The sequence below is a fragment of the Cydia fagiglandana genome, chromosome 7 (genome assembly GCF_963556715.1).
Source record: "Cydia fagiglandana chromosome 7, ilCydFagi1.1, whole genome shotgun sequence".
NCBI lineage: Eukaryota > Metazoa > Arthropoda > Insecta > Lepidoptera > Tortricidae > Cydia > Cydia fagiglandana.
In genome coordinates, this window is record NC_085938.1 from 21,140,736 (window position 1) to 21,168,366 (window position 27,631).

Consider the following 27,631-nt stretch of genomic DNA (forward strand, 5'->3'; position numbering starts at 1 on the left):
TTTAATGTTGAAGTTATTTTTATACGCAATACGCAAGAATTACATTATAATTATATTTATATGAAATTCATGACACCTAGGATCACTATCACTGCTACTTAAACTAAATATTTCGTGGTAGGTAATATATACAAAGAGTTGGAATCGCTAAATATGATAAAATATACTACAATTATTAGTATTCGTATAGTAGCAACTGTAGCAAGAGGGTGCGACACACGTTTAGAGACTTGTTAAATTGTAGGTACAATTCTACGTATATGTATAATTATTATTACAATTTAATGTAGCACACAATAATTGTCAGCTACAAATTTGTCAATTTTCCGGAAAACATTTACTGCGACATTTTAGTACAGTTTATTATCACAAATAATGATTCTCAAGCAGTTTTATCTCTTACGACACCGACGTTCTTTGAGGGGTGAGTCGTCGGCGTCGCCTACTAAATGTACGGGTGGGTTTGAAGATAATGTTTGCGATATTTCTGCTTCTATTTAAAAAAAGTTATTAATGTAATTTTACTCATTGGGTAACGCACTTTCGATATAAATTTGAAATTTCTGATATCTGTTATATTTACGGAATTATCGCCTGGCTACACTTAACGATTACATACACCCTGTAAACAGTACCTAACAGAGATGTTTCTGTTTTGTTCTGTTTTATTTTTTTTAATTTAGTAGATATGCCCTGAAACCCAGTGCCGCATCTAATAGACTGCTTATCCACGCGTGTCCTACTCATCGGCATCCTACTCGTGTTTGGTGTAGGTAGATATTAGTGATTAATTAGCTATTTGTGATTAATTAACTACCTAAGTACGTGTTTGTTTTTGTGTACAATGTTTTTACGACAAATAAATATATTTTTCTATTATATTCTAAAAATATATTTCTGTTTACAAGTTGCTTGTCAGATCCCTCGGCTATATCACTAGCTCTTTAATACTAATACATATTATACTGCTATGGTATGCAGGGTAACGATATTATTAGGGTTTACTCGGGTTATTCCGAATGTCGAAAACTGTCGGATAATTCCGAAAAGAGACTTTTATTATGATGGAATTTAGGGTGATTTTCATGTGATTTTCGGAACTATCCGACATTCGGTATTACCCGAATACACCCTACAATAGAAAATAAATGATAATTAGACATTTTTGTTAATTCTCTTTTTGTTATCTTCCGTACCTCAAAAGGGAAAGACGGAACCCTTATACCCACTCGTGCGTCTGTCTGTCTCCAACCTTCCCCCCCCCTTTATCTCCGAAACTACTGGGCCTAAAATTTTGAAAAAAATTACACGAAATATTCTTTACCTATAATCACAGTAGGAAAACCTCTTAGAAATGTGCAGTCAGGCGTGAGTCGGACTTAAATACTTTAGTTTTTGATCCGTCCACTACGGGTTTTTAAAGACATTTCATTCACATTCCACATAAAAAACTACATTGTTAAAAATTGGGTAGGTACTTAATGTGCGGAACCCTTGAAACCGGTTTTTAAAAAATACCGGTTCCGCGCCCTGACACCAGGTCAAAGGAAATATTGAGACGTGGAATTTTCTTTTGTATTCGGCAAATGAATTCCGCGCCGGAAGTTTTGTTTGTTGTGAGATTAGTTTCTGCTGGGTCATTTCCATTATATTCTGCTCGGGTTTCCTAGGTAGCTATTGTGTAAATAAAATAGGTCTCAAGTCACAAAATGACGCGATATAGCGTTAAGTTTTCTTCTTGACCACTTCACTTCACAATATAAAAGCAATTGTTAGGTTTACCGCAAAACACGGAAATGACCACATAGTAAAAAGTCGTTAAAACTATCTTGAAGGTCGAACGGATTATCGAATCTATTTCTATGAATAATGGATTACAAGACATATAATAGGTACCTATAAATAGGGCCACCCCTATTATTACCTACTCGGCTATTACTCTAAATTAGCGGTGGGCAACAGGCATTTTGTATATAATATTGACAAACGAAACGACAATGTCTGATAAAGACACAAATATTAACAAAGTGCGGCTTACTTCAACTTAGTTAACTGCTATCTGGTCCTTAGCTGTTAAAACGTGGCTGACCGCTGCTCTAAATTAGTCTAAATGACCATTATAGGGTTCCTCTTTCTACGTCCCAACCACCGGCAGCTTGGGCTCTGCACCGCCGCGCCGCTGGCAGCATCTTAGATTAGGTTTTTTATAATGTGTTTATATGTAGGTACTTTGTATTGTTTTGTAGGTGTCATTATTTTATTTTTTTAAATTTTGTAAAAACCCTAACCTAAAATTAATGCAATTTACTAATTAAGAGTGAACTTAATCCTTTCTGGCATATACCTACAGAGCAAGATATGGTTCAATAATTACCGACTTGAATACATTAAACTACATGTACAGTCGACGTCATTAAGATATATGTTTACACTTTTGCACCTTACCTACTCCATTGTAATAAGGCGTAAAATGTAAACAAATATTTGGCGTCGACTGTACACCAGTGAACTTTTAAAATCAACACTGTCGTGAATAAACGTAATATAAACCTTAGTTATACATATTTAGTTATACATATTTCCGGAGTTGCACGTCCGGTCCCCCCACAGCGGCACTTTGACCACAACTTTGCCAATTTGAACCCTACTTAACTTGGCGACCTACTTAGATTATGTATTATATGATATGAGTAACAACCGTCCGGTTTTGAACTAACTTGGAGTATGTGTCAAAACTGTATATAAAACAAGTCGTTAACAAGGTAACCCAACAACTTTTCAAGGGCCTGGGATAACAAAATTAAGTGTAGGATATAAACTAACTTCGGGTGTTTTAGTGTTGTTTAACTACATATCCGTTGACATTTTGCTGGGACGTCAGTCATTCGTGACCACAGTCTCTACACTGGAATCCAGCAGATGAAATAATGAAATTTAAACGTGGTAGACCCGTCATATAATATAATATCATCATATCATCAAAATATGATGTGTACAAGACGCAAGAGTTTAAAATGTTATACTATGAGAAGAGTTCGTGTTTTTAGAATTCGCATATTTGCTTGCATAATACCTAATACATCTAAATCTACCTTACCTTTTTTGTTAATCGGGGGGCACGGCAGTGCCCCCGCCAAGTCGAGCGCGAAGCAAACACTGCCGTACCATACCATCCTTTACTGGAACCATTTCGCCGCATTTTCAGGCCCCTATTTGAGAACCTCTGGATAAGACCAGAACGCAGAAATTTTGGTCATCCAGTAAGCTATAATCATATACTTAAAATCTAAAATTTCAAGTCTGTAGGTCATTTAGTTCCGAAGTTAAGCGAAAGCAAAGTTTCGCATTCATGAAACTCACTCATGATCATCAGAATAGAACTAGTACTTCCCATAAACTCAGAGAGCTGAAATTTGGTACAGAGTTAGGGTTTAATGGCCACATAAAGGGAAAACCTAAAAATATTGCAATATCAGTCACGTTTTAAAGATCTAAGAACTGCATAAGTAAGTTTGTAATCCCATATAAATATATGATATTACAAAGTTACTGTTGCAGTTCCTACAAATAGTAGGTAAAGTAAAGTAAAGGTACACTACGATGTACGATGTGAGTATGAATGAAGATATGTTTAGTTATGATATGTGTATACATAGTATGGGTATGAGTACCCGAAAAGAAGGACTGCCTGCAAAAAGAGATGAGATCCCATCAAAAACATTACATGTAAAAAGGTGCAAGTCTCGCAACGCTTTTACTACAATAGTAGGGTTAGTAAGGAACACAAATATATGGAAGTGCATGCACTTTAGTCTCAGGCGATGCCGCTTGGCACGATTGTTCCTTAGGTCAAACAAAGTTGATCTGGCCCGGTAGCCAGGAGATCGTACCATGCAGACCCCCCAAAAGGGGGAGGGGGGTGAAAGGGTCGGCTCCCAGGTCCAATCTATGCTATATTCCTTCCTAGTCTTAGCAACTAGGGCAAGTTATATATCATTTTCGTATAAATTAGGGGCGAGGAATTCATTTTTGAAATAATTATTATGCCTTTCCATACAAAAAAAAATATTTTTGTACAAAACGTGAAAATGTTATGTAATTATTTGTGAGAATTTTGAATGTTACAATCACAGTGTGGCGATTTGCACTAGATAAAAAATTGGACGATGTAGCCCATGTATTCTTTATTTTGGAAAATAACACTTTAAAGTAGGCATTCATACATTTTTATGTAATAAAAAAATAAATTATAGCGCGTGGCGGTAACGATTTCCATACAAATGGAACTATGCCCAAAATCAAAGATTAAAAATGTTAACTAAAACACTGAATTTGACATTTTAAAAGTTTATATATAATGTTTTAATAATTTTTCCATGCGTTTTTGCTTTTTTTTTGGTACAAATTTGTTGTTTTTTTTTTGTTGATGTTTGATGTTTGATGTTTGATGTTTCTTCCAAACAAGCTTTCTCCCCCCTATTTGGCCCCCTTAATCGTTGATTTTATAAAATTTTATTTTATCTTAAACTTAAACCTGTTGCATTTAATTGATGTTGAAATTTTCAGCTTTATATCTTCAGGGGTTTAGATTGTATGATGTCTGGAAGTAAGCAGAGTTTTGTTAGATATTATAATGTATGGGATGTTATGAAATAAAATGTCTTTAGCTCAAACACATGTAGATCCCAAACTACTGAAAATTTTAACCTGAAAGTTTGAAGATCGATTAATTACAAAAGGTATAAGTTAGTTTTAAAAACAAATTTAAAAATATCTACCCTTAAGGGGGGAAATCGGGGGGAGAAAGTTTGTATAGAAGAAAAATAAAAACAACAAATTTGTACCAAAAAAGGCCAAAAACGCATGGAAAAATTATTCAAACATTATATTTAAACTTTTAAAATGCCAAATTCAGTGTTTTAGTAAACATTTTTAATCTTTGACTTTGGGCATAGTTCCATTTGTATGGAAATCGTTACCGCCACGCGCTATATATTATTTTTTTACTACAAAAAAATGTATGAATGCCTACTTTAAAGTGATATTTTCCAGAATAAAGAATACATGGGCTACATCGTCCAATTTTTTATTTAGTGCAAATCGTCACACTGTGATTGTACCATCCAAAATTGTCACAAAAAATTACATAACATTTTCATGTTTTATACGAAAATCATTTTTTTGTATGGAAAGGCATAATAATTCTTTCAAAAATGAATTTCTCGTCCCTAATTTATACGAAAATGATATATAACTTGACCTAGTTGCTAAGACTAGGAAGGAATATAGCATAGATTGGACCTGGGGAGCCGACCCTTTCACCCCCCCTTTTTGGGGGGTCTGCATGGTACGATCTCCTGTCTACCGGGCCAGATCAACTTTGTTTGACCTAAGGAACAATCGTGCCAAGCGGCATCGCCTGAGACTAAAGTGCATGCTAAATGACCTTACTGACCCTACTACAAAAAAGTTTTGAGATGTAATGTGAAACCAAGTCGGTTATTTTAATCAGTGCCAGGGGGTGTTAAAACCGTATCAATAAGATATCTTTAATTTGTAATACGTATTAATGACTTGGCCATCGCACGGCTGCATAATGACAAAAGGATCATCGTCACCTATTAAAAATAATTGAACATAACGCTAGCGCTAATTGCAGTTTGAGCATTACACATAAGTATTTACGAGTACGGTACGAGTAAAGCATTATGTGCGGTTGCCAAGTCATTATATGATGATTAGTGACGGATTACTGATTATTATTTAATTATTAGATTTAATGAATGGGCAATACGAAAAACTGTTGCTAGTGTTCAATAATCAGAACCGGAAAAAAAGAAAAGAAAGATTTGTAATAATAAAAAAACTACTCCTAAAAAGAAAAAAAATGTGTTAAATAAGAAAATCTAATAAAATAAATCAATATGCCCACGTTTCTACAAAAAGATGTGAAATCCCACCAAAAACATTCTGTAAAAAACTAGCCAAGTCTCGATGGAGCTGCTTGTTTATCTCTAAAAAGTAATGAAATCTAGACAAAGTCGTGCCAAGTCTAAGGTTCCTTACTGCGATTTCTTTATTATTATAGTTAATGTTGTGTGACTTGGCCGTTGAAGGGTACACAAGGGTACAAAACCAGGTGCTTCATGACACCATTGCACCAATCTGCCATTGCACCAAAAAGAAGTGTTTGTTTCAGGCTCGCCCATACATAAGTATTATTGAAATACGCAGCTTTATCAAGCCTACAATTGACTGGTTATTGAATCAACGTTTTCCAAGTGGCAATTTTCCATCGTCAATGGGTAGCGGTTCTGGCGACAGATTGGTGCAATGGTGTCATGGAGCACCTGGTTTTGTACCCTTCAACGGCCAAGTCACACAACATTAACTATAATAATAAAGAAATTGCAGTAAGGAACCTTAGACTTGGCACGACTTTGTCTAGATTTCATTACTTTTTAGAGATAAACAAGCAGCTCCATCGAGACTTGGCTAGTTTTTTACAGAATGTTTTTGGTGGGATCTGATTATACTTATCCCAAAATATTCACATACAAGAGAGCACTATTTCATAGGCCACAGATTATTTTTAGAGTTATAAGTAAGAAGTATCTGCCTAAGTTATTTGTGTATTTTCCATGAATACTTCCTCCAACTATTTCGTAGAACATAGATAATTATCATAGCGATACCCAGAAAGTATATCCTACCTAGCAATGCACGCACGAGAACTTTCCAAAGTTGCGAAACTTTCCACATGAGAAATTCTCGGTAACTTCTGAGAATGTTCTCGAGGACGAGAATTTATTTATTTATCGTAGTTTATACCATGAACATTCACGATAGTTTAGGTGTAGTCCTTACCCCCAGAAAATTCCGACTTTTGGTCGTCCGCTTCCGGTCAGAAAAATGTATGACGGCCCGGCCAAACGGTCAGACTTAGGTGGGGGGTGCTCGACCAAATGTCATAGACGGACCCTGGCAGTTTTTGACGCCGCCATTTTTTTTTCAATATAGCCGACTTTTTTTTTACTTTTTTAATTTTGTCCTAGCGCGCTGAAATTTTGGTCACGGAATCTCGGGGTCCCCTAGATACGTATGAAAAAATTTTTTTTGGAAAAATGCTACAATTGCGGGAAAACTGGCCACTTTTATTTTGTATGGCAACTTTTAAACGGTGCGTGATAGGTGGGGGGTGCTCGACCAAATGTCATAGAGGGCCCCGAGACATAATAAACTGCATTAAAAAAAATCAAAATGGCCGATTTTTTTTTTTTTCAAGTTGGTCCGAGCGCGCTGATATTTGGCATGGCGGGAGACAGAGGCCTCTAGATTCTAATGAAACAAAAAAAATTTTTTGGAAAAAATTGTCGTAAGTCGAAATGTTCTCTGAAATACAGTGAGAATTTAAGCAACTTATTGGTAAACTTATCACATCAACAAAATAGCTAACTGTAATAGACAATAATATATGCATAATAACATTTAGTTTTAAGTTATGCCTATTTAAACTTTATTTCAAGTATATTCTCTTGTTTAAACAATAATTTCCATGTTGCAGGAATGTTCTGAGAACATTCTCGAGAACGTTTCCGCTTTTTGGGAATGTTCTGCAATTTGTACATTGCTAATCCTACCTAAGTTACTTGTGTGTTATCCACGAATACTTCTTCCTGAGTTATAGATCTTTTCAATTATATTTAAGTATTTGTATCTATTGTATGTAACGAGGGACATTATCCCAAGACGCTGTTTTGTGTAGTAATAACCAGGAAACGCGCAATCAACGTTTGTTTCATGTGGTAACCACCCGGAAACGCGCAATCCAATTTTTCCTTAGGAAGGACGGAGACATCGTAAAGTATGTACGAATGAAATCCGGATTCGTCCTGAGGGTCGCGAAGTTGGAATTTGGATACAATGCGAAGTTTAATTCTTTTGTGGTAAGCGTTCCGACTGAACTGAAGGGTCGTGTCAAGCCCCGGCGGTTCCGCGGCCGGCTCCCTGACACTGCGGGGCTGCGTAAAAACCATCGCTAAAATAAAGTGCTTTGTAAATTTTAAATATATTCCAGTTCTAAAGGCCGCTAGTTGCCTGAAATAAAGATATTTTCATAAAATAACCCTTAGGGTAACATTCCATTTCCAACGACAGCTGCACTACTACTACTGTCAATTTTACTATGGAAATTGACAATGACAGCGACGCGTTCAGTACCGGTAGTGCAGCTGCGGTTAGAAATGGAATGTTACCATTAGTTTCATACATAATTATTGATGTTCATTTTTAACAGCATGGCATTTTTAAAAACAATTAAAAACATATTCTCCTAAGACCCACCAATCATTTGAAAATAAGTGAAAAATAATAAATTAAATTTAGACTGAAATTCCTTTTGTTTTAAAATCGAACGGAACAAAAGAAATTACATTTGAAAATTGTTTAAATTAATTAGTACCTACTACGGGTAAGACCGTGAGCCTTACCATGTTATTACTTAAATCTTGGAAACCATTTATTGTTGACCCCCGTTTATAGGGACTAGGGCCATTCAATGTCGGGCGATTCTCAATACCTACTAGTACCTATTAACATCCGATATTGGCCCTGTATACCAAAATTCCAGAACGTTAAAATGTTTCGTATAGGTACGTTAAAAGATACTTAATACTCTTCTTCGTCAAAATATTTTAATTTAATTTTAGTTTATTTTAATAACTGCTTCCCTTTCTGGACTATTTCTGTCAACCAGGGTTCTACACCCTCTCAGGGTTCATGTTGAAAATGTACTTAGCTTTAAGCTTTAAAATAAGCATCAAATGTACATATAAAACTCAATAAAATATTTGACTATGACCAAATGAAATACTGGGAACACTTTTTTCTTTGCTTTAATCAATAGTTCTCGTGATTCTGAGTTGAAATAACCCAAGAAGAGTTGTTAGTATTTCGAAACGGTACCTAATGCACTTTTTTCTTTAGACCCTACGGTACTTACTAGGTACTTACTTATTTAGTACTTTCGCACCGTACGGCAGGCACTAATTCATCGGCCAAGCGTCTCCGTATTTCTGGCGACCCATTATCTCGACTGATCATGCAGTGTTGGCACGTCAATCACGTTTTCATCAGCTATGTAAATATTTATACACGCTCGGAGATTGGCTAATTTGAACGTGGGCGAGTATTAGTAAAGATTCCCACACACCGTGACGTGACGAGGACGTTGATAAGTCTTCGACAACCTTTAGGTTTATACAGGTTTTTGGGCCAGCCAAGGAAGCCTGGGGACTTTAGACAATCTAACTTGAAGAACTTATACCACTTCTTAAACTGTATACTTGTATAGTCTGTATACCTAGTAGGTAACATTATATTGCTCCTGTTACGAGTACAAGATTCACTTGTGTAGCAAAACAATAACAAGTCTGTTGTAGTGACATACCAATTTCTAGGAATAACTCTCACCTTTACTAGGTCACATCTGGAGCCATGTTACAATATGCCTTGTTTTGACTTGGGCGTAAAATAAAACTTTCAATATGATATCAGTTCAGTTTTAAGAAAAGAAATGGCTGCTTTCCTTCATTGTGTTTATTATTGTAGGTTTTTTGTTTGATTATTATAACCGAAATGAACTGTATTAATTTGCATGCATGCAACTGTGCTTATTTATAGCAAATAAAATTTGATTGATTGATTGATTTTACTTCACTTTTTTCCAATTTTAATTAATTTAAACAAATAGGTACAAATGCATTTATTTCATTACTTTTTACAACACAAAATATGTAATTTTTATATTATAATTTTATTATAGTGTATAATACTTTGATAATACTAACCATTATATTTAAGCTTTATTTGTAATATAAATAAAAGAATAGTCAAACGCAATTCGAGATTATCAATGTACTTAATACACACTTCCATCGGTTTACCTACTGCATAAAAAGCTATGCGGAAAGACAAGAGTCGTGGAATGTGTGGGGCCCAATACACACAGACTATCAATATAACACTTTAAACAACATTAATGAGCAAAATACAAAAAAAATGACGAGAGGCTTACGTTGACATCCGAAAGTTACCCTTTAGAGTGACATTCCATTTCCAACTGCAGCTGCAATACTGTTCAAATTACTATGGAAATTGCCAATGACAGCGACGCGTTCAGTACCGGTAGTGCAGCTGCGGTTAGAAATGGAATGTCACCATCAGTTAACTTAGTTCAGATGGACGTTCTTGTCTACGTGACAGCGTTATAAAACGTTGTCCGTCACTTTCAATCCCGCAGTGTTAAAAAGTGACAGTTATTTTATCACGTGAATATAGCCATCCATAATACGCCAACTAGTTACGCCACGCCACAAGATTTTATTTTTTTGTCTGATGCCCTAGCCTAGAGGAAAGTGTTGTGATGACTGGTACCTAGGACCTGCCCAATTCGAAAAGATTAGAACAGTCGAATGTATATTGTATAGGGCCCCATACATTCCACGACTGTTCTCTTTCCGTACAGACTCTACGCTAGAAACTGGTATTTTATTTATTTAAAATTGGAACACTCGTCATTTCTGTCAAAACAACGAGCAGTCATTTGAATATCTGGAAGAGGCAGCCGTCACATAATAAGAACGTTTGTATTTGCTTTGAAGACGAAAAATAAAACGAACCAAAGTTATTCAAATGGATATTTTAAGAAACTCATTATACATACAATGATATATCTCATTTTTAATGTCAGTAATAATAGTATAGTAATCATCTAAGTCATCATCATCATCATTCGGTGCCTTGAATCTCTCACAGCACTCAAGTTTCCACTTATTGAACCACTCAAGCGTAAGCTTATGATTCAATCTTGGAGTATTTCACTTGCTCCGAACAAACAACATCTTTGCCCTTGTAAACAAAATACTACCTGTTATAACTGCGTAGTGGCTACAGAGAAACGCAGTATTTTGTACCTTCATTTAAATTTTTAATAGGTCTAGTCTTTCGAAACGTTTGAGTTTGGTGACTGAACCGTGAGCCGGGTATTTTATAGCTGAATTCTTGGAACTACATAAGTAAATTGATAGGTAATTGAATTAGATATTGAAAATAGAAAGATCTGATTGCCTGATTGGTAACAAACAACATTGTAATCTAAAATACGTAATCGGATAACTGAGTTCTAAATTTGGAGGTTGTATTATTTTAGGCGCGTTATTTGACGCTTGTAACTCCAGAACTGTCAGTGGGTATTAGATTGCTGGTCCTCAATCGGGTTTCCGGTTGAACTTCAAAATTCTTCGGCGTAAGCATTTAGAATATTTTATTTTGTTTTTCAATCAATCAATCAATCAAAGCATTTATTTTCAGGCTTCTAAGGCCCATACATAGAGGTTTTTGCTAGTTAATGCTGTTGTTGTGGTTGTGTTAGCTTATGCAGTGAACTAATGTGGATGTGTGCAGCCATTAAAAAATTGAAAAAACATTATAAACGCGTTACAAACCAAAAACGCATAGAAAAACTTACTAGGGCAGCCCCGGTTCTGGCCACTGGGCTGATTTTAGAAATGTTGACATTTAAATTGAGTTTACTGAGGTATAAACAACTTTGAAAGTCTATGGTTTACAACTGGTACAAAGGTAAACTATAGCAACACACAGCTGACACGTGTTAGTTGTAAATGTTGTAATTCAGTTAACAGGAGCCAAGTTGTGTCGGAGGACTTTCGAATGATCCTTAGAACATGACGGATCGTGCTCCAGACATTTTTATTTATTTTTTACATTTTGCTGTTTAATTTATAATTTAGATAGCATATTATGCAGTGAATAGCAAGTGTGACGGGTGCAGTTAATGAAGAATTCTTCTGGCAATACGAATAAGTAACCAATTCTTGGACATCATTCGGCGGTTCGTGGTATCGGCCGCCATTACGCTTTGTACTGCTGCTCCAGCTATCCTCCAGTGCATCGTGGAGGCCTATCACCGTACATCATGCATTAATACTTTGTATAATGAAATATTTTACTTGTGATCTATTACTGTATTTTGGCAAGGGCCCTTGAGGCTGCCACTTCTCCAATAAACAAACAAGTTGTGTCAAAATCGCGGCACGTGAAAATTGTTATTCGTTAATTAAACCAAAGGTTGAAAGGTGAGTAATAATCCGTCATCATTAATCCCTAAAATACCACCGCATACTCTAAAGTACATAAGTATTTCAGTATTCATTACCGAAAACTTCGGATTCCGGCCACAGACCTGTCAAATTACCTAAATTCCTGTACGGAAAATATCTGTCCGATAATCCTGCGTAGACTGATCCTGACTTGTTGAATTTATGGCCAATCACAGAATGACTGGCGCTCCCAAGAAATTATAATCTATCAATCACGCCGCTTCGGACCGTGTTATCATTGGCTGTTGGGGCAATCGAGTGAATCGAGCTTTTTGGAATAACCAAGGTAGCGAAGTAATATGGAAAAAAATGCTTGTTTTAAGGTGCCGTAGGTTCAGAGAGCGGGGTTTATGAAAACTCGTACCGCTTCTTTCAATACGGTTGCCAAAAAATCAATTAGCACACTTGAGAATTTTCTGTATAAAACAACGCAACTGGATTGTGTTTGTTTTTTTTTGTGTTATCTTGATATAATAGTTACCTGTTGAAAGAAAAGTGCAGTCAACTATAAAAGCTTGAATCAAATATTAAATTTTAACAAAAAAATATTATTTCTTTTCATTTGTCGATGTATGATCGTCTCGTTGGCTAGGCTAATCATTCCACATCATTCGACTCGCGCATGGATCGTGTTTGGAATGCCGGCTCGGTGAAAATGACTAATTACTGCGCACGTAAACGGTTACTGGAATTTTCACAAGTTTCATAACCCGATTTTACGCGATGAATAAAAATTAATAGATTCTGTTTTAACAATTGATATGGTTTTCTAATTAATCATAAAATTAATTTCGACCGTGAGCAGTGTTATTCAATTATGCGAATGATTTTGTTAGAAAATTTTAAAAACGTTCATACTTCCCTTTCATGAAATAAATAATCTAAGCCAATAACTCCGTTTTCCATCGTTACGTGATCACCGCCGAAGCTCGGAAGTAACTTCTATAGAAAATGTAAAGTGTCGAACGCCTCGACTTGGGTCGGGTCAGTCGGGTGTGAACTGAATCCGGACCGTTGTAACATGGATCATCCTTTGTATCAGTGGTCCCTAAAGCTTACTGGGCTGTGACCCACGTGATAAATTTCACCATTTGGCATAAGTATAATGCATACCTATAGGTAATATTCGCTCTGCATAGTTTGAGAAATGCTGCTCTATACTATTGTACGGATTTACAAAAGGCAACAAAGTATTGTAAATCTCACATTATTTTCCAGTAAAATTGCCAAACTGCAAATAAATTTTTCTGATTCTTCCTCTCCATCGAATTTCACTTACAAATTAAATAATAAAATCAGGTCACCCTGCATTTAACGTTTGAAGCCGTGGCGTAACAAAATAAAACAAAGGTCGGCTTTAATTTACATCTGCCAAGCCCTCGGCGACATGAATAATTGAATATATAAAAGTGAGATATATATTCACGTAAATTTCCGAATATTAGTGAGTAAAACAGCGTGTAAAAGCACTTCTGAAACATAATGTACCGAAAAACACGCTTAATAAAACAAGTTTGCTAACAAGATAAATTGATCACCACCGCACATTCGATAGAGCACAATCGGGCTTATCCACCAATCACGCAATTTGTCTCTTCAATTCGTCAAAAGTCAAAAATATGTATAGTCGTTTCTGGCTACCCGGACTGGACTATCATGTTTAATATTTTTTTATTTGGGACATAAAATATTTAAGTAACATACAGGGTTTAGATACAGAAATAGAGTACATTAAAAATTAATAAAGTAAAAGATCAACATCTCACAGATTACTATGTTACCTACTGATAAATGTACAATATAATATAGCGCTAAGTAACAATATAAAGAATATAAAGCTAAAATTAACAAAGCTACGATTACCAAATAGGTTTGAAGATACAGTAACAAATTCATATTTATGGTAGCAAAAACACTTTTATACATGAGATACAATTTAATGAGCGAGTAAAAACAGGATGGCCCACGGTAGCGACTCTTAAGTATCTTTTGTTGAACCTGTTTAACCAGCCTGTATATATTTTTATCTGTCTACCTACATATCTTCCTAGATATTTTGACCAAAAACGTTTTAAATCATTAGGGTTAAATAGATCTATCGTGAGGTAATCTACCCAGAAAGTAGCGTCATATTCTCGGTCGGGGCGTATCGGTTTACTTCGAAGTTTACTACCAAGTTTTCAAAGAAGCAAATTAGATGTACTGTTGCTGATTGCTCATGAATCGATCCCTTTATATTGAAATTGATTCTGTTAGCCACTATGTAAATATGTAACAAAATAACAATTTCAGTATGTGTAAATATTGGTAACCTACCAATAATATATTTACATAAGGACATCTCATTTAAAGCATATTGGATTTATATGAGCGTCAAAATACCTACTTCCAAATAGGTTTCATAATACTAGGGTATTTGAAGAATTTCAAGGCTAGGTAATATATGAGAGATTCCAACCCTTTAATAATCTTTTGACCTTCGGCTAGGTTGGGTTGAGCTTCGCTTCATGATATTAGTCAGTCAGTTAATCGCATAAGGTCACACTCACTGCCCGATTCGAACTTTAAGATATGTCAATTAATAGATTCAGTAACAACATGGATTAGATGTGACATATCTAATCTATATCATTTCCAGATCTATTAACTGACATATCTCAAAGTTCGAATCGGGCCGACTGACAGTTCCATTTCAGGTTTTGACTTGACGCCTAATACTAACCGAGAGTATCGGATCGTTTCGGAAAATGAATTAGATACCTATTTACTGGAGTCAGTTACGGATCGCTGCCATATATGACCCAAATTTTTTTTATTAAGCTATGAGCTTCATCACATATGATCTCTGAGTAATTCTAAGCATTTCTAGCCTCGGAGGCGAGAAGAAGCGTGCGTCTAGTCGAGGAGGGCGGAGTACAAAGATGGCCGCCACCCGTCATCATTAAAAAAAATCTGTTCTGGTCTTGGTGGCTACTAGGGCAAGTTTGGTATCATTTTCGTATAAACCGAAGACGTGGAATTCATTGCTGATATTTGTTTTTTTCAGTTTCATAGTAATTTTGGAAGAAAAACGTAAAAAGATAAAAATTTGGGATGGAGGTTTTTGCTTTGAGAGCTAATAACTTTTGTATAGTGGCCAAAAGTATCATACAAAAAATACTATAATAAAGCGCAATTCATGCAGCTTCTAAACATATACATGTTTAGTAATATCCTACTGCAAAAAGATGGTGAAAAAATTATTAAATGATCGCAGCGCGGGTAGTTGGACTTTCGTTTATCTTGCGGACCGTCGTTTATCTTACAAAATGGTCGAGTACGAGTATCTACGTAGGTAACTATGCTTACTTTGCTAGATTTTATGATGACGAATAAAATGCTTTCTGTATATTTAATGTCCGCAGTTTCCAGTAGACAGACATAATTCTGGTATAGGTTAAAAAAATACACACAGGTATCCCCATGTCTAAAGAGGAGGGCGGCTCGCTTAACAAATAAGATCATGTACAACCGCAATTTCAGGTTGGGTTAAGTTAGGTTCGATAGGCACTGGCCCCACCGCGAGCTAGTAAGCTATGAGCTATCGGCTATAAACACGAACAAAAGATAAGCACTCCCGTGTAAATAAAAGAGACACGGCGATATTTATAGTTACTCGCCCAGCGGTGAGCTAGAAATATCGCCGCGAGGCGGGGCTTCGTTGGTTTGTCACCAAGTCATACTTGCATAACCTATATTAGTATGACAAATATACATAGCTGTTATGATTTCTAAATGTAAGCTCTCAGCATAATAGTTATTTGTTTTACAAGGGGGCAAAGTTGTTGTTTAACCGCTCGTGCTAATATTGATACCCGATCAAGCGAAAGATTTCAAAATTGTACCACGAGCGTAGTGAGTGGTTCGAAAAATGGAATCTTGAGCGTTGTAAGGGTTTCAAAGAACGAGGGTTAAACAAAATTTGCCGCCGAGTGAAACACAGAATTTTTCATCACACCAACCTGAAGCAAATATTAAATGTAAAATATCAAACAAAATCAAACCAAATCAGATCCAAATGAATGTTATGTGCCGGTTGAAGTTATTTATTAAAAACAACAAGTAAAATTACTTAAAGTGAGTTATAGCATGAAAATTATCGTGAAAATAAATATTTTGCCTCTTCCTAAGTAGTACAATTTCTCTCATAAATAGTGTTTCAGTATTATCAGCAAAAATAAGAGCGCTATTTCATTAGAATAATTTCATTCATAATAGTTATTTCTCGGACCCAATTTTGGACCCGAGTATATCCTTAAACTACGTTCAAAAGAGAGGTATGGGCACTGTGAATGTCATCTCGCTTTGTGTGGTAGGGCACAGCACAGCGAATGTCATTCCAGATCTATCCCAGCAGAGCCCAACTGGGAAAGTACGTACTTACCTCCACCTTACAGAAAACACCGGTCAAATAACACTAGGCCCCACTCAAATCGTTGCAAGTGCATTAAAATTAAAGTGCATAAAATTATGTCTGTATGATGAATTATGTCTGGATGAAAGTATTTTATTCGTCATCATAAAATCTAGCAAAGTAAGCATACCTACGTAGATACTCGTACTCGATCATATTGTAAGATAAACGACGGTCCGCAAGATAAACGAAAGTCCAACTACCCGCGCTGCGGTCATTTAATAATTTTTTCACCATCTTTTTGCAGTAGGATATTACTCAACGTGTATATGTTTAGAATCTGCATGAATTACGCTTTATTATAGTATTTTTTATATGATATTTTTGGCCACTATACAAAAGTTATTAGCTCTCAAAGCAAAAACCTCCATCCTAAATTTTCATCTTTTTACATTTTTCTTGTAAAATTACTATGAAGCTAAAAAAAACAAATATCAGCAATGAATTCTACGTCTCCGGTTTTTACGAAAATGATACCAAACTTGCCCTAGTAGCCACCAGGACCAGAACAGATTTTTTTGAATGATGACGGGTGGCGGCCATCTTTGTACCCCCCCTCCCCTTATTGCCTCCCAGGCTTGAAATGCTTAGAATTACTCAAAGATCATATGCGATGAAGCTCATAGCTTAATAAAAAAAATTTGGGTCAACTTCATAACTGACTCCGCTAATTAGACATCAAGAAGTTACGATATTGACAATTTAAAGATATTTGTAAGGTAGATATGTCAAATTTGACGTTTCCGCGATTCTGGACGTCCTCTTGAACGATTTCCACAAGTTATGACTTAGATATCCAAGTCACATCTAGTCAATATCTAATTAAAATCCCCAAAATCTCTAGTTCGTCTCTAATCTTGCAATTATCTCGTTTCCCGAATACGCCTGTATGCGTCGACAGATATCGGTCGGACAGTTCGTGGTCTTGGGGCGAAAACTGACGACTCTCGACGGCTAGTGTGTATGTGTAGACGTTATTGGCCTGGGACGGCAGGCCGCCTGATATGACCAGAGAGTGCAGGGGTCTGGTAACGGGCGGGACCCTTTAATTAGTGTAGCGTATAGTCTCCGATTGTCTCACAGGGTGGTTTATGGTGACTTTCGGATGTGAACTGCAGTTGCACTGTTGTTCTACTGTTGCGGCGTGATAAATAAAATCCGCTGTAAATTTTCTTGATAAAATGAGTGACGTTCAACGCCGCATCACTGCCGCGATTATGATATTTATTCCTTCACACACTTTTTACACAAATACAGCAACGACAATATTGACCGCAACAGATGCTGAATGCAGTTGATATCGGAACATCACCCTTATTCTACTCTGACCATCTTTTTGCAGAATGCAAAATAAGGATTTTTGAACATCAAAAATCCTTGCGCGTATCGTGTAGTGCTTTATTAGGATGATAATGAGTGATGTTTATTGTCAACAGCGTAACAAACATCTTCCTGGTGAACCTGTCGACGGCGGACCTGCTGGTGACGGGCGTGTGCATGCCGCTGCAGCTCAGCAAGGCGGTCACGCTGGTCTGGTTCTACGGCGAGACCGTCTGCAAGATCGCCAACTACATGCAAGGTCTGTCATACTATGTCAAGGTCATCACTCATTTTATTAAAGAAATTGACGTGTAGCTGCAATTGACATCCATAATTGAACATTATAAAGAGGATATAATATACGTCTTCACAGGCACTTGGTATTTTAAAATAAAAGTATTTTGAAATAATCCATTCAGTTGTTTTCAATCTAGAGCAGTTTAAAATCAACTCTGCAATCTGCATTTTTGGACGTTTTCTTCTAATTTGTTAGACCAACTGGACCAAATAGTGAGTTTTTATTATTATTTAATTTTATTTATTTTTCGTCTTTTTTTTTCTTTTTTTGTCTTTCCCATCACGGAACAATTGTGTTCCGGACCTTTGGGAGGCGTGCGCGGAGCCGAAGCCAACACGTAGAGGCCCTTTTGACACTTTAATGAAATGTAAGGGGTACACCGAGCGGATGCTGCCCTTACCCGTGTCATGGGACGCACGCAGAGGCAGCACCCGCCAGGGTGTAAGGGCTATTGAGAGTTGATGAAATCTAAAATGAACTAGGTTATTGGGTGAAAGCGATGGACTAAGTACTGAGCTATGGGGTAAAAAACCGGACGCCTGCCTAATAAAACGGTATGCAATTTATTTCCGGCAGACGGTGACTCGCCCTCACAAGATGGGCCCCCACAAAAAGCGACATCTAGGATGGCTCAAGGGCAACACCGGTGTGAGCGGCTCAGGGGTGTCGAGAGGTGTGCGCCGCTTTCTACCCAGTGGCTGTTAACAGCCACTGTGCCAACTTGCGTCTTATGCATATTTCACTTCCACCCCTGGAGCTTATAGCTCTAACGACTCCACTCTGGCCGGCCGGCTAAGGCAAGCCAGAGGCAGAGAATCCTGTCCCACCCACCCTCCTTGCGGGTAACAGAACTCCCCAGGAGCACTCGGGTACGTGAGGTCGCTAATCCCCAACAGCTCGCCACAAGCTGCCCTGCGTTGACTGATTGCACTGGTAAAACCAGCGGGCGATGGGGTCGTCACATCCCTTTCGTCTTTTTATTATTATTATTATTTGTTCAGAAATAAATAGTCATACACAAATTATGAACATATTTTAGAGACAATAAGAATAGATCTACTACGTTTCATAACAAAAACATATATTTTACATATATATATGTTTTTTTTTGCCACCCGAATATGGTATCTTTAAAAGAAAAAAGAATTTTTCTTTGCACCACAGACTTTATGACGTCACAGATACTACCCATCATTTTCGCGCTTGTAATTCATATTTTTGTGTTCAAGGCATAATACTGCATGTATTGATACCAAACATACCCATATCCGAGATGATTTCAGCGAAAATCTATTTCTAGAAGACTTAGACAAAATAACGAGTGACTTGTACCGACGTCGTATAAGAAAAACATCACAGAGAATGAGTTTGTTAATATAAAAAAGAAATATTGAATATCAAACGACAATTGGACTGATTACTTCGGATTTGTTTAGCGAAAGGGCAACGTATAAAATTATATCACAGTCACAGACTACACAGACACAGACACCGCAATCTGTGGTTTGGCAGAATGTATGTACCTATTATTTTAGTTGTAAGTGGTTGTTAGCAAGATTTGTGAATAAACGTTTTATTTTTTTATATGAAGCATTTACAAAGAGCACAAGGTTACCACTCGGTGCAACTTTACTTGTAAAATACTACTATCCGAGCAAGACAACTTAGTTTTATTTTACACCATTTTATGCTGTATCTACCTAGAGTTACACTCTAAAGGTAATTTTTTATAAATATTCCTAATTTACACTAGTGGTCGTAGGTATTTGCTTAACTGAAATCATCGCGCACACATACTAAATCGGTACAGGAGCGCTTATGTGCTGGTGTCCGCGATTGTCGTATGGGCTATCTAGTATTTGAGGTGGTCTGTGATCAAAGGCCAAGGGCGTAGATCGAGTTACATCAGAGACCCGAACCCTACAGAAGTCTTACCTAATCAAAAAGACTCATGAATAACTCGATCATACTTTTACTCATATCATCATACCCACGCTTATTCATTTTGTGCGCGGCTGCCCGGCTGCCCTTATTAAACCTGAGATAAATTTAAATTTACGTAAAAATACAGATAGGATAAGGAGGGCAATTCAAGCATAAGGTATGTATTGTATATCAAAATGATATTTAAATATTCGCTAATCAGGAATTTTGACAGGTCATTCAAAATGTGTATCTGGTAAGTAACACTATGCAGAATTATATTGGTCCGACTCTATTTCCGTCAACGCAAATATTCTCAAACAATTTGCTTGAAACTACGAACGGTTGTGCACTAAAACTCGAAATACAAGCGTACATTTCGTCTTTTGCTGTGGATGTAAATGTATGCCGCAAACATGCTTATGTAAATGTAACAAAGATGTTACGAGTGTAAATGCGCTTATGTACCTACTCAATGCATGCAGACTTGTGATGTATTCAATGTGAAAGCTTTGAGACGATGTAACAACGTTCGTACAAAACAGAATCTCACAAATCGAATCGAACAAAATAGAATAAAGGATAAAGATAAAGGATAAAGATAAGATAATATTTATTCAATAATAGTATTCTACAGGGTCATTAATTTTTTGGATCCTTACTATCGTTAGCCATATTGTGCGAGGTGATCAGATAGGCCATACTGAACAACTTTTTCTATGGGACTAGCTCCGAAATGACAAAAAATTTTCATACATTTTGGTCGAGTGGATGTCGACGTTTTCTATGTGAAGGACAATTTTTTTTTTGGGATTTTGGGGTCGGTCCCATAGAAAAAGTCTTCAGTATGACCTACCTAATCGGCTCGCACAATATGGCTAACGGTCCAAAAATTACCCTGTATTATTATAATCGAACATGACTCATGACTTGACCATTGACCATACCCCGAGGTTTTGGGTGCGGGAATGTTTTACATTAGCCAAATTATTTTTCAACAGGTGTAGCCGTGGCAGCGAGCGTATTCACGATCGCGGCGATGTCCGTCGACCGCTGGCTCTCCATCTCCCCCGAGCCGCGCCTGCGGCCCCCGAGCCGGCGGCAGGCGGTACTCCTGTTGCTACTGCTGTGGTGTGCCGCCATGCTCATCTTCATTCCACTGCTCAAGGTGGCCACTGTGCAAAGAGAAGCTGTACCTGTCATCACTAAAGGCCTTTTGAACGTTTCGGTGAGTTATTTTATTAACAAAACTTCCGTGAATCATTAATTGGCCCCATATGTTTCGCTCCATACTGAGAAGCCGCGCCTACTGCGCTGCGGCTCCCGAGCTGGCCGCAAGCGGTCCTGCTGCTACTGCTGTGGTGTGCCGCTACGTTCATCTTTATTCCACTGCTCATGGCGACCAGAGTAGCCGAACCTCACTTGGCCGGTTTTTACTGTAAGATATGTTTGTGAATATTTTATTTATTTATTTATTACTATTCGGAGATCCAACAACATGTCTATAGGTTTTATAAATATGATACAAAAAGCCAATTACAGGTTATCACCAGTAAATACAGATTAACAAAAACTATTGGTGGTTAGCACTATTGCACTATACCTATTAAAAGCCAAAGGCAGAGTAACTAATTTTTAAATCGAATTAACTAAAGAAGATTGAAAAGAAAGAATAAAATGTAATTCCAACAAGAGAACTCCTCCATCAGGATACGATGCACAGATTTATTGAGTTATAAATATGCGGGGACCCGAGATATGTAATGTACCTATGCTAGCTTTGTTTACCGTATATTTCACCGCCTCACTTACACAGTCTAAGATTTTCGTTTTTCTTAAGTGGCACACCTTTTGATCTCAATATTGTTCAGTCGAAACCACTGGTCCCTTTTGGACATCTCATTTTATAGGCTACTTGAAAGTTAAAAGTAAGGCAACCCTTACTTTACCCCGGAATTTTCTTTTCCATTTCCCATGTCAGAGAAATGTCCGCGAAGTGCCCTCATCCAACTTTGCTACAGAAATCGTTGGAGTTTTTATGTTCTTTATGTCCTGTACCAAATCCGCTAGTCTGCTTTCTAGTGGCCGTGAGGCTCCTTGTTTACACCTACATACATAGGGCATCCCCATCTCCATGCTGCTTTACGGCTGGCGGTGAGCATCCTGTTGTCAGTTTCGGATATACCCGCATAGTAATAGCCTACATTTCCTACACAGCCTCCACAACGAATGGTATCACTCACACTATCATGGCAAAGTTGGCACTGCATTGTGAAGTTGAAGTTTACATAAGTACGAAAACCCTAGTAATATTTACGATACTGGCGATCACTAAAGGATACGTGTGGCTTAGGCGCGCCTGACTGAATATTTGTAAGGTTAATATTTGTGTTTGTTGTAGATAGTTTCGAGAGACGTCCACTTCTGCACGGAGGAGTGGGGGGAGCTGGACGCGCGGAAACAGTTCGGCATGTTCAGCTTCACCCTCGTCTACGCTATTCCTGGTGAGTTCCTTTAGCCCCTCCCCCCCCCCCCCACATCTAGCGTCTTTCGAGCGTCGGCGTCTACAACTCTATGGCCGAACGTCGACGCCGACGCTCGAAAGACGCTAGATGTGGGGGGGCCCTTATTCCCGCTGCAATAAACTTAAGCCCGCACCATTTGTCCGCACAAAACGATTTGCCTCGTCTTTTTTGGTAAGGACGGCTAAGGAATGGAATGCGCTCCCGTCATCTGTATTCCCTGAGAAATATGACCTCGTTCTCTTTAAGAGCCCTTCAACGTGCACACTAGCGCCACAGCTAAATAATCATGATTATTGAAATTTAACGAAATATATAGAAAAAAGGGGGCCGCTACGTACTGTATTTGTAGACATTCGTCAATGCAAGGCGGGGGGAGGTTATTGATATAACGCTAGCGTCCAACAACGCGAGTAATAAGATTAGCTCATGGCATGTCTCTGGGGAGATTTCTTTATCGGACCACAGATATATATGCTTCAGGTATAAGACTAAAATCCAATTAGAAACTATACGCAAACGGAATCCCAGGAACACCAACTGGTTAGCATTCAAAAGTGACCTGGAGGTGGAACTGGGAGACCCTAAAGGCAAGTTAAACTCTATTATTGACATAGAACTTGAAACAGACAGAATAGCACAAGCTGTCTATACAGCTTGGACAAACAACTGCCCGGAAAAGAAAATCCTGGCGAAGAAGGTGCCCTGGTGGAACCCGGAGATTGCAAAACTCCGGAAGGAAACCAGAGCTGTCTTCAATGATGCTAAAAGGACCAATGACTTCGAGCATTACGCGCGAAAACTCACGGAATACAGCAAAGCTGTGAGGAAAGCAAAAAGGAAAGCATGGATGAACCATTGCGATCAAATCAGGTCCATACCGGAAGGCATGAGACTTACAAAGGCACTAGCTGCAACAAAGTCAGTTCCACTCACTTCCATCAGAAGAAGTGACGGAAGAATGACTGAAACGGGGCTAGAAACCCTCAAAGTTATGTGTGACACACACTTCCCAGGCTCGATAATACATCAGAGCGTAACGGACGATGTAGCAACCGGTGCAATGGAACAATCCATCAGCACGACCAGGTACAACTGGGACACGTCTAAAAAGGTAGTAGATCACGATAAGATACAATGGGCACTATCCACATTTCAACCATACAAAGCCCCGGGGCCAGATGGAATCTACCCCATACTACTACAAGAGGGCGCTAATGTACTAATACCGCACTTAGGTAGACTGTACAGAGCGTGCATAGCCTTCGGACACGTACCGCGTGTGTGGAGGATGGTAAAGGTAACGTACTTGCCTAAACCAGGCAAAGCAGATTACACAGAAGCCAAATCATACAGGCCGATAAGTCTGTCATCGTTTTTCCTCAAAACACTGGAGAAACTGGTAGACAGACACATAAGGGATGGTCCTCTTAAGAGGCATCCGCTGCACCAATTGCAGTGTGCGTATCAGCCGGGTAAATCGACTGAAACGGCACTACACCTGGTGACAACCAGAGCGGAACAGGCGATAGAGAACAAAGAACTATGTCTGGCCACTTTTATAGACGTGGAGGGGGCATTTGACCGCACCACGTATCAGGCAATCAATATTGCAGCATCTAAACATGGCATAGAACCAACAATCTGTAGATGGATTGGTACTATGCTAAATAGCCGACTAATAAAATCCTCCCTTATGGGAGATGAAATATTAGCTACGGCTACGAAGGGTTGTCCACAGGGTGGGGTTCTCTCACCAACTCTCTGGAGTCTGGTAGTTAACTCACTGTTGGAAGAACTAAACAAAGGCCCAATACATACGGTAGGGTACGCAGATGATTTAGTGATTCTTGTAAACGGGAAATTCCCGGGAACAGTATCGGAAATCATGAATAAAGCACTGAAGCAAGTGGAAAGATGGTGCAACTGTCATCAACTCTCCATAAACCCAGGCAAAACAGTAGTAATACCGTTTACCAGGAAAAAGACCCTTAATGGCATGAAGCAGCTGAAGCTTTATGGAAGGGTACTGGAAATGTCCAATGAAGTGAAATATCTAGGCGTTACACTAGATAAAGAGCTGAACTGGAGAAAGCATGTCGAACTAACAACCACCAAGGCACTTAGAGTGTTTGGAATGTGTAGATCGGCTTATGGCAAAACGTGGGGTCTAAACCCAAAGGTACTAAGATGGATCTATACCATGATGGTAAGGCCTATCATCTTGTACGGATGCCTGGCATGGTGGCCAAGGACACTAAAGAGCACATGCAGGGATGCCCTTATGAAAATACAAAGAACGGCATGCATGGCTATTACTGGTGCGTTTAGAACGACGCCAACAGCGGCGATGGAGGTACTGCTAGACCTCTCGCCGCTACACCTAGTGATACAATCTGAGGCGCGGAAATCGCTACACAGGTTGACCCTAACAGGACTCTGGAGCGATAGCAAGCCAAAGACCAAACACACAAACATGGAATGCGACAATTTCATGGAAAGGATTACGGACATGGGCTGCGATAAGATGCAACCCAAGTTTGTGTTCCATAAGAATTTTAACGTTAAAATTCCAACAAGGGCTGAGTGGACCGAAGGTCTTGAAGCACCAATCTCTGATGTAAACGACATTATATGGTACACAGATGGGTCTAAGACAGAATCTGGTACGGGGGCAGGCATTTATGCAAATGACTTTAGTAGTAGCATAAGCATGGGCAATTACGCCACTGTCTTCCAAGCCGAGACATTCGCTATAATTGCCTGTGTTCATGAGAATATAGTTAGGCGAACCCAAGGGAAGAATATCTATATACTCAGCGACAGTCAGGCCGCTCTCAAAGCGCTCGAAGCTCCCAGAGTGGACTCTAGACTGGTATATAATGGCGTCCAAGCTCTGAACCAGCTTGGAAGGCAAAACAGGGTGCAACTGGTATGGATCCCAGGGCACGAGGGATTCATAGGCAATGAAAATGCAGATGAACTCGCCAGAGCCGGATCTGTAAGTAACCTTATAGGTCCGGAACCATTCGTGGGGCTCTCACAGGGAACCATCACAACGGCTATTAAAGACCATACCAAGACTAAACACCAGGAAGAATGGGATAGTCTGACGGGTCTAAAGCATGCAAAGCTCTTTATGCAAGGAATAGACTCCGGCTGGAGCAAAAAGCTTTGGAAACTTAGCAAAAGACAACTCCAAATCATAACGGGGGTGTTTACTGGCCACTACGGGGTCAAAGGATTTCTGGCCAAGATGGGACACTCTGACAACACCGATTGTCGTATGTGTGGCGAAGAGGAAGAGACAGTAAGACACTTAATGTGTGAATGTCACGCCCTCGCCAGACAAAGAATGAAGGACTTTGGAGCAGGATACCTGGAACCAAAGGACTTTAAAACGCTACCCATGAGCTCCATCATCCGACACATGGATATGGTGGGAAAAGCTCTTGAGTAGTTGACGGATCTCTTCTAGGGGGTAACTGCACAAAAGATCCCTATGGGTCGAAGTGTATCCGCAAGGGCCCCCGAAAACAATAAGATAAGATAAGATAAGATAACGCTGTAGCAATCATTGAACTATTGTTAGCAACGACGTAGTTATTATAACTCAATGGTGGCAATGTCCTTGCAATCACGTTCAGTGAGCGTCGTGTGTGATGGTAGCTGTTTCATACTCTCACTGCCGTATTCGAACTTCAAGATTTTCACAAGAGACGACACGTACTAGATCCATTCTAGATACGTTATAGTTTAGATATCATCTAGTTCTCTTTTGCAGCGCAATTCAGTCAACCAATGTCACTTTTACGTTATATAGAGTAAGATATCTATTAGATGTGAAATGGATCTCTAAGTCATATCCTGTGGAAATCGTTCAAGAGTATCTCCAGAATCGCGCAAATGTCAAATTTGACAGGTTAGATTTTAAACATATCGTTATCGTATCTTGGTGATATCTAAAAGATGTCTAATAGATATATATTTCAAAATCTGAATCGGCCCCTCAGTTAATTAATGTTTTAGTACTTTGAGTTCTGTTTATGATGTTTATGTTGCGCGTATTGCGCGTTTCTCCGGTTATGTTCAGCATTAGAATAACACGATCATTGAAATGAAATTATCATTATTATATAGAGTAAGATATCTATTAGATGTGAAATGGATCTCTAAGTCATATCCTGTGGAAATCGTTCAAGAGTATCTCCAGAATCGCGCAAATGTCAAATTTGACAGGTTAGATTTTAAAAATATCGTTATCGTATCTTGGTGATATCTAAAAGATATCTAATAGATATCTATTTCAAAATCCGAATCGGCCCCTCAGTTAATTGATGTTTTAGTACTTTGAGTTCTGTTTATGATGTTTATGTTGCGCGTATTGCGCGTTTCTCCGGTTATGTTCATTAGCATTAGAATAACACGATCATTGAAATTAAATTATCTGAAGCCGAAATTTATATTTTTTATTAATATTTCTATTCATCCCTGGCCTTGAAACTATCTCCAACCATACCTTTTCGAAGTCGATTCAGCAGTTTAAGCGTGAAGAGGTATGTGAGAGACCGGATCCCTTTGTTTAACATAATTAATGATTGTCAGATTGTCATTAGTCTTAATTCTGAAATCGTTAACTTTTTCGTAAGGATTTTCGTGAGGTTATCCTATAGATCGGTTAGGTTAGATTTGTTTTATGGCAATCCTGAAAAGTTAAGCGTTTCTGAGAATCACCAAATTATGACTAACGAAAATGCGGACAAACAATATACATATTATGGGAAATAATAGAGACCCGGTAACAGACAGACAGAGTTACTTTCGTTTTTATAATATAGGTATTTGATAGGTATTTTTTTTAATTTTCAGTTTTAGTTATTTTAATTGTAGTTAGTTTTAGTTTTATATTCCTGTTTATGTCCTTTAGGAACGTTTA

At 38.2% G+C, this 27,631-nt stretch overlaps 1 protein-coding gene across 1 annotated transcript in view; it reads left to right on the plus strand.

Annotated features, from left to right (window-relative positions):
* LOC134666143 (neuropeptide FF receptor 1-like) overlaps positions 1 to 27,631 on the plus strand; it is a 73,605-nt gene that overhangs the window by 8,415 nt on the left and 37,559 nt on the right. The window contains exons 2-4 of the mRNA XM_063523299.1: positions 18,069 to 18,211; positions 21,175 to 21,401; positions 22,575 to 22,677. Coding sequence (XP_063379369.1) covers positions 18,069 to 18,211; positions 21,175 to 21,401; positions 22,575 to 22,677 — 473 coding nt within the window. The remainder of the gene's footprint in view (positions 1 to 18,068; positions 18,212 to 21,174; positions 21,402 to 22,574; positions 22,678 to 27,631) is intronic.